Here is a 17761-nt window from a genome sequence, read left to right as displayed (position 1 = left end):
GAATTTTTTTAATTCTTCATTATGTACATTTAAACAGAGTTATAATCCAATTAAAAAGGCTAAGTGGTCGTTAACAGTGCAAACCACTATGAGTAAAGGGATTTTACAGCTTCTTCATTGTGCAACCTGTACAAGAATGTAAACATAACCATGGCTCCGATTCTGAGATAATAATATCTTATCTGTATTTCGTTGTGTCTTACTGACCTATCTTTCCTGAAATTCAATTTTTCGTGACAATCTTATCTTCTAGTTCTCTCGTAAATGAATGAACATCGAAAGGAAATTATTCCTCGCTGTTTAGTTAACTCCGGTCAGTGATCTCCGTGTTTATGTGTATGCCTTAGAAGGTACAGCTTCTGAAAGTGTTCTGATGAATTTTTAAGATGGAAAGCGAAAAAGTTGAAAAAGAACTGTGCAGTAATCTTCTGAAATGGGTACGTTTCCTTCCATATTCATCAGTAGTCTCTGTGGCATCGAGCAACCTATCTAGTGCTCCTAACTTTAAAGCGCAGCAGGCAATGTTTCTATTAGGATTTGATCATCCCTCGGACCGAGACTCATTAGATTCACAACACCTCAGGTCTTTTAACACTTCTTACAGTAGAATTCGTACAGAAAACATTGCTGTTGCTTACGAATAACTAATAATCACAGATTAATTAGGCGATTCTCACGCTCCCACTTCTGCGATGTCTTCCCGATAGGTGGTTCCCTATCCCCTAGCAGGGTTTAATTATTTAAAGAAAACTTGCATGTCATGTGACTACAGTGAGTTGAACATGTTATTGCCTGGTGGTATTACTTCAGCCTCTTGAAGGGAGTAGATATCAGAAGAGGAACAAAGTAAATCATTTGAAGCATTAACAGAAAATTAATTGAAAACAAGTTTTAAAGGAAAAATTGAATTACAAGGGTGATGACTGGATGTTAGTGACGAAAGATCAAAATCATCAGAGAAATGACAAGATTTTAGTGTGGGTAGAATAAGATCTTCAGAGAAACCTGTACCCAAGTAGCTATGGCTTTAAAAAAAATTCTACAAAAAGTTGTCAAACAAAAATGTAAAAAACTTGTAAATTTTAAGTAAGAAAACTCGTAAAATACTTATTTTAGGAACTCCTTTTAGGGAATTCTTTTAAATAACAAAATAGTGTTATTTTAATTCTAAGAAAACGTGAAATATACATAAAAAACAACAAAATATACCCTCGATTTTTATGGGCTGCAACGTTTCCTTTTATACTTTTCTGTTCACCACTTTTTCCCCCTCGTTTTTGCTCGCAGGAAGTTTATAAATAACAAATATGTCAATTCTACTTAAAATTTATGTAAAAAAATTTACTTATATTTTTTCTTCAATTTTATGCAAAAAAAAAGCCCTGAAAAGTGTTTCCTGGTACGAATATTTTGAGAGTTTTTTCAATTTTCAAGTAGTTTTGAAGTCAATTTTAAGTTCCCTTAAAATTTTAGAGTTTTTTACAACTTTTTCGACAGCCTCTGCTATTAGGGTAGTGATGGTATTAGTTACTCGTGTGTTTCCAGATAAAAATTCTAAAAAACTGAGGACGTCATGCCAGACAGATTCTAAAGTAAACTATTCCTGAGAGCTGATAATTGAAATTTTATTTAACTCATGAACATGACTAAACGAAGATGTGATAAAGCTGTGTAATTTGTCGCCTGTACTGTACAGGGGTACCAAAGGTTCCAAAACACGGGGAAACACAAGGAACTTCATGCGAAAGTTCAGTTCCGTAAGCCTATCTCTGTGTGGACAAGGCCTTTCATTTGTAAGAAATGAACCAAAAAATTATGAAAGAACAAACATTAATGTGGTTTAATAATTTTAACTTCTGCCGCCACGCCGCGCTGACCGCACTGTGTTTGGCGCAATGCGTGAAGTATTCCTACAGTCTTGTAGGAGCTATGCGTTTCACGCTGACCGCTACTGACCACACTGTGTTTGACGCAATGCGTGAAGTATTCATGCAGTCTTGCAGGCGCTATGCGTTTCACGCCGACCGCTGTTGACCGCACTGTGTTTGACGCAATGCGTGAAGTATTCATGGTTTCTTGTAGGCGCTAATATGTGTTACATGCCAACCGCCGCGCCGAGGGCTTCTCCTTTTCATCTCAAGTCCTTGTCATCATTGCTCTCTTCGCTGCGCCGCTCCGGGCCAAATTGCGTGTTTGGTTTCTCTCTTAACTCGACTAATTTAATGTGTCTTAAACAGTCTTTTGTATCACGGAAAGACAACAAAATTAGAAATTAATATACTCTCAGGAAATGAGAGATTTTGTCACCTTTTCTTGTTTGTAATTTTTTCCTGAATCCGATTTTGTTTTACCTACATTTAAAAAAATTGCAAAATTTGCCGCCATGGGCCGCGGCCCATGTGGCCACCCCCTCAATCCGGCCCTGTCCGAATGTATGACAAAATGTATGGTTTTAAGGTAAAATGTGCAATTGGCCCCTTTTTTAAAAAATTGAGCAAAAAAAGACATGTTAATCATTTTAAAAATTTTATCCGCACCCAAGATTTGTCTCACGTTTGCAGCGATTCTAAGATTGTAAGATTGGGCATTTTTTGTACTTCCGTGATCATGTCAATAGGATAAGCTCCAACTTCATTACTTCCCAATCGCAGAATTTTTTTCACAGTAAGAAGTAGACTAAGCATAAATTTATATTGGTCTTAGTTTTTTCCTTAATGTAATAACTCGAATTTTTGTTATTTTTATCTAGCTTCAGACATTTCAGTTGAGCGCCCCGCACAGCAAATTGCATGAGATAACTGATGGTGTGGCCATTGCGCAAGCATTGCATCAAATGTATGTATTTATTCACTCTAATTTTTGCTTTCCAGAGGCATTTTAACATAACATAGTATGCTCTGTTGATTTTCCTCAAGTGCAGAATTTGGTCAGCTTTCCCCTGATATCTTGAAAATACTAAAATGGAGTTTCGTACTTATTGGCTCTAGGGTACTGATATTTAAAGATCAGCTATAATAGAGTTTTATTCTTTTACAAAATGCTCTTCAAAAAATGGCCCAAGTTTTCTTACTTGTCACTCCATGCCTCCAAAAAATTTACCCTTAAATTCTAATCCACCATTCAGTTCGAAAGTTACTTGTAATTATTTATCTGTTTTAAACTCTAAGGCTAATCATTCTAGTCATCACCGACTACTGAACTAATTTTTAATTTATTTTTCTTATGCAATGAGAATTCATGAGCTGTCTATGTACCAGGATCCTTACCTTTCTCAAAATTATCAAAGTGTACTATATTGGTGCAATTTCTCCTGAAGAGTGTGTAACCCCCAAGTTGACTCAAAACCAAGCCAACTGAGCTGTCATAATTATTTCTTTTCTCTCTTACTCTGTTGCTTAAGATTTGTAATCGCAATTGTTGTAATGTTTACCATTCTTATTTCAGAGCCCCTGAGTGGTTTGATGATGCCTGGCTTTCAAAAATCAAAGTTGACGTTGGCAGTAATTGGCGATTGAAGGTAATGCCTGGCTCTTTTTTTGTAATGGGAAATTCGACTGGGTTACAAAGAATAAGAAAAAACACCAAGAAACCACCTTGTTACGAAGAATGCTTTACAATACATGCCTTTTGGTTTTGGTAAAAGATAAAAAGATAATACTGAGCTTTTAGCACAGGAAAAGCTGTAGTAAGAGTGGACTGGACACCTTGAGAAGTCCAATTTTCATCCAAAAAATCTAAAATTTACAAACAGGAAGAGAATTTTAGAGCACTAACTGCCAAATTTAGATTTTCAAATTGTTTCCTAGAGTTTAATACTCAATTTTCAGAATTTTCTGTGAGGCCTCTGGGCAACTCCTCCCCCCCCCCCCTCACCCCAAGTTCCCTGAAACCGCCCTTGTTTAGTAGTTTCATTATTTCATAATGTTTAATATGTGCAGAGAGGTTAAGGAGAAAGAATTATCTCTCTGTCTTTGAATGGAGAAATTTTTTGACTGACTAAAGAGTTCTCAAAGTGACTGGCTTGAATGAGGTGACATTTCTCAAATGTAGTCAAAATTATCTTGTCAAGGAAGGCAGAAGGTAAAAGGTCGAAGGATAAAGATAATGATTTTGGCTCCTAAGACTTTAAAGTTTAAAATGGGAGTAATTAACAGGAAGCTTGCTCTGTTAACTCTCTTAAAGGTATACTGTTAACAGATCATTTAGTTTACAAAGAGTGAGAGGAAGTTGATCTTGTAAAGTTAAAGGGCAAATTTCTCCTTGGTGTTGTGTGTCCCCTCAAAAATGCAGTTCTATTACTTTGCAACTTTACTGCTTCAAAGTTATTAGTATCTTGGCTAATCTGTTATATTTTTCCATGATTTCTTCTTAATTTTGCCCTGTTTCATTTGTTACTAGGTGAGCAATTTGAAAAAGATCGTCGAGAGTATTGTCGATTTTTACAATGATATCTTCAATCAAGGCTTAGCGGAGTGTGGAAAACCTGATGTCATGAAAATCGGTAATCCTCAACTTTTTATCCAATACTGAAGCTCATCTGAGAAAAAGAGGGGCTGTTCAAAAGCAATAAAATTTCCCTTGCGGGGGATTTTCCAAAGACTTGACCTTTTCAATCTATAGATAATGTTTTGTCCATTCCTAAGGTTTTGAGCCTTTTTTTCTTTTATTTATCATCTTTTAAAATCTTAAATGTATAGATAAACAGTGTCAAATTCTCCTTAAAATAAACAATTTAAATTAATTGTTGAACAAAGAGATGATTCTTGTCATAAACTCTTTTCGTCCCACCTCCATTCATTTTCTTTCTCTTTCATTTGACTCGTGTGATTCAGAATCAAATATATCGCACACTCTAAAAAAAATGTTTTGCTATTTCATGAGCAGCTATCTGAATAAAATCATATTTTTTCAGCTGACCAGGTAGATCCGCTTGAAATTGCAAGATTGCTTCAGCTAGTGCTTGGATGTGCAGTGAATAGTGAGCGGCGCCAAGGTATGTAGGCATGTCTTAGTTGTTTGTTTAACCCTGTCAATGATTTTCAGCTAATAAAATATTTAACTCAGATGAGTCAGGTCGTTATATCGTATAAATCGCTGATGTTGGCCGGACCTCAGATAAACTCATTTTTACCAGGACAAGGTTTTAAGCTATATTAATATGTATAAAAGCATTTGTCACTCTCAAATTGTGTAATTGCCGAGTGTATGATCTGGGCAGTTGCGTACGCAGTCTTTAAATTGTACAGGATTGTTGTCTAAACGCTTCAACAGTTTGCAAACTGCCTTATCTAAGATTGTTTCGATATATTGACTACATTTCACACAATGAATATTTCAGAGTACATAACAAAGATAATGGACCTGGAAGAATCTGTGCAACAAGTCATCATGCAATCAATTCAGGAATTAGAAACAATGGTCGGCTCAGGACCTGGGCCCATCAGCTTCACAGTTGGTCTTGATCAGCAAGTGCAGCAACTCATGTCAGAATTACAAGTTGTCACTGAAGCTAGGGATCAGATGGCTCAAAGATGTTTAGAATTGGACATGCAAGTATGTATAATTTATTCTGAATGTTCAAAGCTTCTTCTGTTCAAAAATTTAAAACACTCAGTTAACTGGACCCTAAATTGATGCTGCTCAGTTTGCCAGGAGTTAAGAAAAATGGCTTTGCAGAACGTATATTAAGTACCTTCTCTAATTTTTTATTTTATGTTTTCAAAGTTTTACTCAGCTGTCCTGAACTATGCAATGTCAATAAGACCCTCTGAAATTCACCGTTCAGTAATGCAGAGATTTTATGATGAATTAAGGCCACTCTAATGAACTCTCTCTGTTGCAAAAAGTCGAAATGTAGAGTCTTCTGAGTCAGAGGTCAATTTATAAACATCGTTTTTTTTTTTCATTTTATTGTGTACACATTTCAATTGTTTGGTCATATGTACAATTTTTTTCCTGATTTTTACCACCAGGTTAGCTTATTACAAGAGGAGAAAGCAAATGCTCTAGAGGAAAAGCGCAGAATTGAAGAGCGTCTTCAAGAAACTGCTGAGGACCCCAAAAACAGTGGACTTTTAAGGAGACAAGTTGAATCTTTGAAAGAACAAATTTACAAATTAGAAACATGTATGTATATTTTGACGCTATTTTCAAGTGTATATAACTGATTGAATATTCATAAAATAATAGACAATTACCCTCAGGAAATGATTGTCAAGGATATATTTATTGGTTCTAAAGCATCCATTCATCAAGACATTGTACCTAAGGAAGCTCAGCTTAATTTAGCTCACTTAGTGAAAAAACTACGATCCTACACGTTATTTAATCTCAAGTAATTTACTCATTCCTTCAAGATGTTTTGCAAAATTATTTTTCCTTTAACATCCCCCTTTCAAAAAAAAATATTCTATTTCTTTCGATTGAAATTCTTGTTAGTAAAGTTTTTGCTATTTTGGAGGAGAATATTTAAGTCCATTTGCATATAATTTTTATTCAACCAGAATTTTCTAATGGATTACACGCATATCCTTGTTTATTTACATGTGTTTGATCATGTAGCAAGAACTAAATCAACACTAATGGTTGTGTTGCAGCTAGGGATGATTACCGTTTGAAGGTAGAACTTCAAGATAAAACCATGCTGGAACTTCAGGCAAGGCTTGACATGCTCCAGCAGACGGCAGGTGAGGCCAGAAATCTCAAAGATGAAGTTGATGTCCTACGTGAAACTGCCAACAAAGTTGAAAATTACGAAGCAACAATCCAGTCATACAAAAAAAAGTTAAATGAATTAGAAGATCTCAAAAGATTAGTCAAGTTATTAGAGTCCAAAAATGCATCTTATATTCAACAAAATGCTGAACTAGAAGAGGTATGTCTTTAAAAAAATGTTTAAATGTTGTGCATGAATCTCCAATTTTTAAAATCTGTGGTACCCTCTTGAATTTAAGGAGTAATCCAAAGTTAATGATTTTGAAGAAATACTCCTTCTGAGAGACATTGGTCCGTTGTAGGTATGAGAGTGGTTTTTGACAGTAACCACATTAATACATAGTATTTGTTTTATTTGAAACACATCAACGTCTAGTTTCAAGGTTATGGCACTGAATGTTTGTAACTTTTGAGTAATTATCATGCTAGTTTTGACCAGCCAAGATGTTAATCATCAGACTTTATAAAAATTGGTGGATTAACTCAAGGCCCTGTTCAAATGTTGCCCTGATAAATAGAAAAATCCTTGAGCAATAAAGTTTCAAATTTAAATAGTCATGTGTTAGCCAATTCTAGTAATTAGAATGTTACCACTGAGGGTTTATATGCTCAGAATGTATCAAAGTTAAATGAACAGCCTCTCTGAAAGTGATTTGTCAACGAAAACATGATAATTTATATTCTTGTAGGATTTAAAGAAAACTGGAGCTTGGAAAGCGCAAGCAGAGGTGTACAAAAAGCAATTAGCAGATTTTGAAAAGAAACTTGATGCAGAAACTAAACGCGCCGACAAACTAGAGTTTGAAAGTGAAAATGTTAAGCAGCGGTTGAATGCAGAAATTAGAGAAAAGGAGCATTTAATTGTGGAGCGAGATACCTTGCGTGAGGCCAATGAGGAGTTGCAGTGTGTTCAACTACAAAATAGAGAAATTGGAAACATAATGGATTCGGACATTGTGCCAGAGGACATTGCTGAATTGAAGTAAGGGAACCTCCTTTTTTAAATCTTTAATCATTGTAGACCTACTTTAAACTGTCATTCTAGCCCTCTGTATGACTCCAAATCTCTAGCAGTAATATCAAACTGACTCACATCTCAGTGTGTACCTGAAGAAATTGGTTTAGTCCATGAGTTAAAAAAGGATGTGACTTAGAGGATATGAATGCCAAATAAAAAATTATATCTTAACGTGGCATCCAGTCAAGCTTGACTTTAAAGAAGGTAAATTAAGGGAATCTGAGTTTCCCAGATTCTATTGTACACTCATCTCCATTTTGCTGCCTTCAAAAGTCTTGTTAAAGGGGAGTTGTCAACAGCCATGAAGAAAAGTGAAGGAAGAACAAAAAATTATCCTTTATTTTAATACTTGTGATACAAAATGCCTAAATTCAATTTCCTGAAGAAAACATGTTTTAAGTTGGCAGAGCCCCCTTAAAGTAAAGTACCAATCTCTCGTTAATTGTTTCCTATTTTGCATCCTCTTTTAGGGTTCAGCTCGTTCAGCTAAATTCGGAAAACAAAATTTTGAAATTGAATCAAAAGAAGCCAGAAGACCAGAACTTGGCAGTGGTTCAATCTCTTCTTGACGATAAAACTCAAGCATACAATCGGTTAAATCAAGAAAACAGGTACATTTTTCCCAGATAATTTCTTGAAATGTTTAATGTGTTTTCTTTCAAGTTTACTCTCTAGTTTTGTCTGTATTTTATATTTGTTTATTTCTATTAGATTTTTGTCTTTAGCAGTGTTAATCCAGAGCTTGATGTGTAAACTTAAATTTCAAAATTTGTCAATGCTGTTAACAAGTTTCTTGATCGTTATAATCAGTTCAACTGGTTTTTTTTTTTTTTTTTTTTTTTTTTTTACAAATGTTTTGAGTATGAGGGAAATACATACTCAAAAACACATTGAAACGCAATGTGTCACCAGTGTTAAGCCAGAAATATTCTCAAAAACACAAACAAATCTTTTTAAATGAAATGAAAAAATGGATAACAAGGGTCCAATTTCAGCCCGAGGTTTGCCCCCAAAGATGCATTGCAAAGTGTTGGGGTCATTTTTTTTGTCATTTAACATCAGTATCTGACATAAGTTTGTTAGTGTCAGCATCACAGGTTAAACTTGGCACCATGGGAACACCTTGTTGCCAGGCTCATGTGCATGATGTGGCATGTAGCGAGAGAATCGTATCAGGATTCTTTATTAAAATTTTTCGGAAGTAGAAAGATGTCAAAAGCACTTTTGGATTTTTTGTTTTTTATTATCTTTCCTCTTTACTTAAGAAAATGTTGTATAAATCATACTAATACTTGATTCTTTTAACAGCTTTCCAAGCTATTATTTCTTTGCATTTTTATTAAAGACGAACACAAATTTTTGCAATATGAACTGCTTATCTTCAATCTTTATTTGGCAACTGAATGTCAAGATCAGAAATCATGTTCTTTAATACCTCCTAAGTTACTTGAGGGAAAAGAATTATGAAAATTTACGAGGCAAGTCTTATGAATATCATTTCGGTTTGCAATCGGACCTGAGTGTTTTCAAAATCATCTTTAGAGGTTTTCTCTCTGACCATGTGTAAAAAACTAATTCAGTAAAATAAAATAGATTAAATAGATTAATAAAATATGTTGAAATTTTAGCCATTAACGCTGTAATCATGAAGTTTTTAGGTTATACAAGTTTTAATTAATTTACATGGATTCTTTTCTGCCGCTGATGTGCTTTTGAAACTCTCCTATCTTCAGAGACTTATACACAAGTATACCTACTAATCATTAATTGAAACAAATTAGTGTTTCTATGTGTACTTGTCTGTTAGTTTTTGATCTGTACCGTAGCTCTAAAGATTAGAGAGTCCCTAAAAAACGTCAGTGGCGAAAAAAAATGCATGCAATTAAATTTAAACCAAATAACAACTCCATGATTACAGCATTGTTGGCTAAAAATTCAACCTATTTTATTATCATAATGACACTGATACATGCAAATCTCTCTAATAAAAAATAATTGAATATTGAAATAATCTATAACCCTCTGAATTTTTTGGTTTTGTAGAAGACTGAATCAGCGCATAATGGAGCTTGAATCTGAGAGTAAAGAAGTTGATAAAATGGACGAAAACGATGCTTCTGCCTTAAAATCGAAGTTGACCGAGCTTCAAGATAAGCAGCATAGCATGAAAGAAGAGCTTGATGAGAAAGTCAGCATCATCATGGAAAAAAGTAATTTGTTTGCCGTTTTTCCCAAAATGTTGCACACATTAGAAATGCTGCACTGTTCTTGGAACTAGCTTTGATCAATGTGAATCAATTTGATCAATATGAATTTTCATCTAAAATTTATTAAACTTATTTAGTGGCATTCCAGCAAAATTTTTGAGGCTAACAGAATATCTGTTGCATTTTTTATCTTGGATATTCTCCAGAGTTCTCCATCGCGGACCACAGTCTGAGAAAGTATTTGTCAACATTTTTTAACTTAAACTTCTAGTGGTCCACTACAGTCCAGTCAGATGAAAAATATTTCCCTTGAAGGCATTACAAGCATTAAGGTGAATACGCTACAGGTAAATCACAAATTTTGGCTGGATTTAAATATGCCGAGAGAATTCAGGCTGATCGCTATCTGCCCCCAAATATTTAGCTGATTGCTATTTGTTCTCGCAAAAATGGTCAAGTTCACCATTAAAAAATGAACTTTACCAGTTTATTTGGTAGGGTCTGCATCAAAAGGATGAAAAAAAAGAAAAATATCATGCTAAGTCAGAAATTTGGTATAAAAAATGAGAAATATATCAATAACAAAATGGATTTAGTCACAGCTGTGTAATTCAGTTAAGATTTTGTTTATAGTTACAAGTTTATATAAATGATTTTAAGAGCCTAAAACTCCAAGAAGAGCAGCTGCAAAAGCAGATTTATTATCGGTTTTAAATTTCTTCCGTTCCATGAGTTTTATCAAATTACTCTCTTATTTATTTACAAGATTTATTAGATTATTTGAGATTCTATGTGTTTCATTTTCATTTGTTACAGAACAAATCATTTTCCAGCTTCAAGAAGCACTTTCACAAAAAGATGTAGAGCTTAATGAACTTGGAGAGAAATACAAGAAATATACAGAGAAAGCGAAAACTGTCATGAAAAGTTTGGATCCCAGGCCTCTATCAAGCATAGAATTGAATGAAATCCGAAACAAATTAACTGAAAGTGAGAGGCTACTGGAAGAAAGAGATGTAAGTTTTACGGACTTTGATTTTCTGGGTCTTTGAATGCTGACAAATTTAATTATTTGAATTTTAACTAATTTCTGAACAAGGCTCTCTTTCATCTGAATGAGAATAGTTAAGATGGGTCGCACTCACACCTTTTCCATATTGATAATTGTAAAAGCTTATTTTTCCAGAAATTCGGCCCTACCCTGGCTCTTGAGGTAGTGAAAATCATAAACTCACCAGAAAACAAAAATGAAGGAAAGATCATCATGCTGTCCTCTAATGCTCTCAATGAAGCAATCAAATGAGACTTTTTTCAGCATATTTCCATAAAAATTCTTGGGTTAATAATCAATATATGTAATCTCATGGTTTTTGTGACTTTGAAAAGTAATTGAAAAATGCTTGATTTTGAATTTTCTTTCAAAGCCTAGAAAGTGATTGAATTTTACCCCTCCCTACTTGTCAGTGATAAATGCTCATTGTATGTACAGAGTTAATTCTAATAGAAGGAAGTTGAAGTAAAAAAATAGATAAAGTTCTAAGGTTCAAAATCATGATACTGAGATAAAACTGCCTGTTGAGCTAAGATTTACGGAAAAAGGTTTTGAATTGTGCTCAAAAATTTCTTAATAAATGCTTGATTTTTTCTTCTGGAGAATGCAGAATTTCAAATTCTACTTTTTTTGTTCAGAATAACGTGGATATTTTCTGTCGGTTTATTTTTGTAACCTGAAATTCAACATGCTTTTTTTCATAAATAATTAAACTTTTGTTTAGTTCATCGTCCATGTAAAGCCTCTCAGTAAAATATGCCTTCCTATGCTATTTTTTGTGCATGGCGGCAAATTCTTACAGCATACCTGTCAAAAAAATTCAAATCTGAATTCAGTGCCCCAAAAAAAACCATATTTTCAGTCCATAAAACATCATTTGACCCTCATTTCCAGCTTCCTTCCTCTTTATCTGAGAGATGATTAGACTTTTTATTTTGAGGGGGTTGCAAGGCACCCAGCTCGATCCCGGAGGATCTGTCATCTACAAAAGTTGAGCATCATTGGGGAATTCCCCCTTTTTTTATAAAAAATGAAAAATTTTTATATTATTAATTTTAATTTTCTATTTTTGCAGAAAAAAATTCTTCGCATGGAAAGTGAAATGAATTTGATGTCAACAGCATATCATCACATGGTAATATTTTTTTTATAAGTACAGTTTATCTTAAGGTATGAATCGTCAGATGAGGCATTTTCTACTCTCCTGGAAAAAAGTGTCATGTCCACGAGATGGCAAGATATTAAATTGGCAAAAGTTTCTTCCTTTCTCCTGGAAAGAAATTTATATCGCTAGCTGGGTGATTCTTAAATGGTCCATCCGCTCAAGCAAATTCTCCGAATTCCCTTTCCTCTGTTTTTTCAAATCAAAGATTTAATCAAACCCTCTGTTCCTTTAAGTAAAAGAGAAACACAAGTCACCCCCAAAGAATTCAACGGTTCCAAGGGATGTAAACAGCTCGATGGAGGGTGAGGTAAAGCAGAATTTAGTTGGAACTTGGGCTGCTAAAGTGTTGGAAACACCGCAAATGACAGTGCCAGGCTTGTAGACTTGATGATGCATCTTGTGCATCGCTTACCTTGACATCGCTCATAGTGCAACTTAAATGCTACCCCTTCATGTAATAAAATTATGATTGAAATAAGAACATTGAGACTAGGAGTAGCCAGTAGCCCTCTTCAGCAAGGCATTAGCACTTTTCAGAAATCATCTTTACTGCTCGCATCATTCCTATCAATTACTTATTTTCTTTTGCATTTAACCTCCCAGCATTTTTGACTCACAATCAGAGACAATTTAACATCAAAAAGAAAGAACAGATAATCAATGGTGTGTTCATTTTGAATCATTTTAATCAGATTTTTTGAAAATTTGCCTCTGGAAACCGCAAACTATTTTTCATAATTTTCCTCTGCTGTTTCTATATATTACTTACTTACCCTACTCTTACAATAACTCCGGTATACCGTATTTGCATATTAACACACTGTAGTTGCATACAGGAATCTGCTCTGGTGATATTACCTTTCATCTAAAAACTACTCCCCCCCTTTTCCCCTTTCAAATTGTCAATTTTCTTTGTTTTGCTCCAGGAAGACTCTGACTTTACCCCAAAAAATACTTTTTTGAGGTTGACTCTGACTTTTCAAAAGAAGTTGATAAATTTTGTATGCCAAATGAGCAAATTTTTTTAAACTTCTGTTATTTATTGGCTTCAACAAAAAAAGTCTGAAAAGAACTCTCCTGTGTCACGAATGCTCTCAGAAAATTCATGAAATTTGATAGCATCGGATGACACATTTTATGCAAACTAATCTTGCATTGTAAGACTCTGGACCTGCATTTATTAAAATTTTATTTTGAGTTTTCTGGAGTCAGCCATTTTCATCATTTTAGTGGACCAAGAAAAAAAAAGAGAAAAAAATGAAGAAAAAATGGAAAATTTAGTACGGTCATCGTATCCACACTGTGCTCGGAACAATATTTTCTTTTTTCATTTTACAAGGGCAAATGAATTTCAAAGGATTTTCATCAACAAAAAAGAAACAAACAACAACAACAACTTTAGCGCTTTACTTGAGAATTCTTCATATCTTTCAGAATTTATCAATTAATTCCTCAGAGGATGTATAGTTTTGACTTTGAAAAACATTATAAAACAAACACGAGGCACCGAAACAAACTTTGAATGTTATGATTACATCGCTATTTGGATAATGGTAACCAGTATTTTGTGTTTAAGTATTTTTATTCTTTGTATTTCAGATGCAATCAAGACAGCGTGAAAATGTTGAGCAACGCACAGCATACTGGAATAGTAATCCATCCTCATTTTTGAGCCGCATGCGAACTCCGTCAGGACGAAGGAACATTCAAACCTTGAACTCCAAATGAAACTCATCGAGCAATAATTACTAGAGCATTGAATCTCACCTTTCTCTTCTTGCCTGTGCCCTAAACATAGTTTGAAATGTGTCAATTATAATTAAATGTCCAGTGCTGTGAACTATTTGTCTCTCGTTAAGTGTTCGTAGCTCAATTCAGTTTTCATTGAGCATCCATGGTGTGAAAATGTGGGCAAATTGTTGCTGTTGCAGCCAAGGTTCACAATTATAATTTATTAAGCTTTTAAATATTTTGTTAAATACTCTATTGTTACTTTTACCCATGTTAAAATAATGTCTTTCATGTTGGCATGCTGTTAAAGAAGTTATCTAGCGTCGGCTGGACTGGCGTGCTAAGCTAGTATTGATTTCATTATTGAATGATGTTTGATAATTGATTCTCACGGTTTACACCTTTTTTATCGCATGGTGGGCTTTTTCCTCATTTCTTCCAACTTTAGAGAGTGGGAAGATAGTCGATTGTGCAATCAAGTAACTAACAAGAAAATCATGGAAAGAAGATAATTGTAGAAGAAACTTACCCCAGCATTAGCAATTTTCAATCGTTCCTCGCTTTCAGGAAAAAAATCCACATTGCAATTTTAAGATTCACAATTTTTTTTTCTTGCAAAGACAGAAATTGGTATACTTCATACAATTGTCCTCAAATCACGAATTTTAGTCACAACTGATTGTGAGAGCCATCAATACTTAGTAAGTAATGTATTACAACTGTTACTGTAAACCAAATGTCTATTTGAACTTTCTTTGTTTTCTGAGGTACTTTTATAAGTAAGAAACCTAGAAAAGAATTAATGAACTAGCATATTATATTTATATAATTTAATTGTATGTTTGTACAAAGTATTTACCAAAACTAAGACATTTCGTAGGAAAGAACTTAAACCAAAGCACTGAAGCCTTTTTTTTGGGTAAAATATATTTTTATGTAATCAAAATTCTCCAACCACTGATTTCAACATTGGTCTGAAAAGTTTACTGAAACATCAATATGAAAATTGTATGATAAATATCTCAAGATGATTCATGAGTCTGGTTCTTTGTGATAATGAAGTGCTCTGTAATTTCAGTCAAAACTTCGTTTGTAAGTTTATACAGCAGATACGAATATTTAAGTTTGCTTCTTTCAACTGTTCTAAGTTTTCCACCCCGGGTAACCTTAATGTGCAACTGCATTTACATGCAGGTATGAAGTTCCCCGGCAAATTACAGAATATTATAGAAACTGCAGACGTCTGAACCAATGACATATTTTTTAACTTGATTTTTTTTTTCGCTATTCAAGCTTTCAAAGCGTCATTCTTTTCAGGTGCAAGGGGGCAAATGGTTGTCAGCCAAAATGGTAAACCTGGCCCTTTTCACATGTAAAGACCCTCTGTAAGAGAGCTTTTTTACCATCGAGTTTTCTCTCTAGCTGTTGTTAGCACATAGTGGAAGCATTTCGTAGGTTCGTTGTCTCAATGTATTTGTTTACTATGTGCTGATATTTATGAATATTGTTAAATATTATTTGTGCTCAAAGAGACTGATCAAACATTTCTTTGAAAGTGTGAAATCAAGGGAGCAAGACTAGACTAACTTCTTGGCTTTGCTTGAGTAGTTTGAATTTTACAACTGAGGGAGCAGGAGTGCCGCTGTCACTTTCTCACAACATTTTAACTCTTTACCGTTTAAGAGGAGAGTTTTTACAACTAGAATATTTGCATTACTATTATAATGAGAAGCAGATGTATGTCTCCATATACTTGACCAAAAAAAATCATATCAGAACTTTTTTTATCAGTTTTACTTACGCAATCAGCAAATGCCCTTGTATACTAATCATCTACCGTTCTTACCCTTTTGTATTACTTCTTTGATCTGATTTAATTATATCATTTTAATTTAATGTTTATAGCGGTAGAAACATTCACCTCTGGTACCATCAGTCTCTTGATCTGTCGATTTTTATTTATTTGTAAATCACAAAGTCTCTAATGATGGAATTGTTTTCTAACATTTTCTGGGAAATTTAGTTCACTTTCAATGTGCCTTAGACTGTTGTAAATTGCCGTCTCTTAGCCACATGTTTGCTCATGACACCTGCTAGAGCTCTCGCATACCATCCTATGGGGAAAGAGTTTCTACAGGTGTAATTTAAAGAAATAACTGGTCACAATTAACTCCTTAGAGTCTTTGTGTTTTGAGCTTTGTCCCCCAGGTTTAAAATCTAATCAAGCCACATGTTCACAATTTAATAATGTTGCTGGCAATATCTGGCCAGTGTGAGGAAAAGATATCAAATTGTATTTGATGAGAGGCAAACAACTATTTCAGAAAATCGAAGGCCTATTAATAGCTAGAGAATTTGATTTTTATTGAAAATTGTGACATTTTTTTGCAATGAGCAAATTTTTTGTTTCCAAAAAAAAAAAATTGTTCCCTTCTTTCCCCAATGTTAACTAAGCGTTGCCATTTTTGCAGTCAGAATCAGTCCTGCCTAGTGTCTGGATGATTGCTAATTATTGAATTATTTAATTTCAGAGGAACCAAGAAGTATTATAAAATACATGAGTCTCCGAAGGCCTGTTCCTTGTTTCCTGTGTCTCAAAACCCATTATAATGTTTTTTCCCTGTACCAAGTCATTACTTAATGTATATAATTCTAATCTGAAGAGATTATCTTTGGATGCACAAATAGAAATTTTCTCAAGTTTTTAGAAAAGATAACAATCCCTATTTTCTTCAAAAAAGTAAAATTTAACAAGTAATTTGTAAAATTTCTTCATACCTTGATGCATGTTATTATCGTTTCATGATTGATCTTGAATATTTTAGGTAAATACCTTATGAATTTGTTGCAATATTTGTATTTTAGGTACAGTTAATTTTTGTAATTGTTTTTATTCTTAACTAAAATTTTAAGTATCTGAAAAGAGTGTATAATAAAATAACCTATTTTTTATTTTTGTGATTCTTAATTTTCCTCAATCTTGAAGAATAACATCGACAATTGACATAATTTGTATGTGTACATATTGGGGGTTTTCCCTGTGTTCAATATCATTGAGAAGCCCTCATTGTTGTCTCTCTTGTTTCCTGTCAAAATTTTATTTCGAATGTGATGTTTTACAACAATTAAATTTCATCATGTATTCTTTAAACTGGAAGTTTTTATTTAGGCGCTAATTTTCTGAAAAAACTTCACTGATATTTCTTTTTTCGTCTTTTTTTAATCAAGAGAAGTTACAAACCTTTTTGTAGTTTCAACGAATTGTTACAAGCAGCCGTGCAGGATGGTTTAGAGTCAAACGCTGAACTAAATAGGTGCTAGACACTAAAAAGCTCGCTCTCACAGCTTATTCCAGCTCCAAACCAATTTTGGGTGATGGTGTGTCAACTGACAATTCTAGCCTGAACGTCTACAAGAACTGCTTGGTCTTGAAGTTTTCAGTCAGATTCATGAGACACAATATCATTGCCAGTGATGTAGCCAAAAACAAAAGGGACAAACGCCATTTTTCATGGTTTTCAGGAATTTGTCAATCCAACCGCACGAGGGAAATTTTTATCATGGACACATGAAACATTTCTGACTATGCCTCTGACTACTGATGTTCTTTTCCAAATGAAGAGCAGAAATTCAAAAGCTGTTTTTCAAGCCATTACCTTGGTAGCAACAAATGTCCCAGAACTTTTGAAAAACTTGTTAATTTGAAAAGATAAGTTAGAAAGACTGTGAAATATCACGAAGATGAAAACTCTAGTTTAGGTATTTTTGTAAGTCAAATTTAACCATAAGTTCATAGAAAAAGTACTGAGAAACTCTTGAAAGATTTAAGTAATCACTGTAGATTTTTAAAAATTCATCTAAGTGTTTAAAAAACG

General features: G+C 33.9%; 1 protein-coding gene across 1 annotated transcript; it reads left to right on the top strand.

Moving 5' to 3' along the window:
* Positions 1-142: 142 nt before the first annotated feature.
* On the top strand, positions 143-17037 carry LOC109042517 (hook microtubule tethering protein). The gene is made up of 14 exons (XM_072301946.1): positions 143-437; positions 2750-2835; positions 3445-3517; positions 4399-4501; positions 4913-4993; positions 5339-5553; positions 5973-6126; positions 6597-6874; positions 7404-7696; positions 8203-8343; positions 9776-9942; positions 10756-10955; positions 12066-12125; positions 13755-17037. The coding sequence occupies exons 1-14, from the start codon at positions 387-389 to the stop codon at positions 13881-13883; spliced, it is 2031 nt and encodes a 676-aa protein (XP_072158047.1). The 5' UTR covers positions 143-386; the 3' UTR covers positions 13884-17037.
* Positions 17038-17761: the final 724 nt, after the last annotated feature.

This window comes from Bemisia tabaci, chromosome 6 (genome assembly GCF_918797505.1).
Source record: "Bemisia tabaci chromosome 6, PGI_BMITA_v3".
NCBI lineage: Eukaryota > Metazoa > Arthropoda > Insecta > Hemiptera > Aleyrodidae > Bemisia > Bemisia tabaci.
The sequence above is the reverse complement of the archived record's forward strand: the minus strand, read 5'-3'. Positions and strand labels throughout refer to the sequence as shown.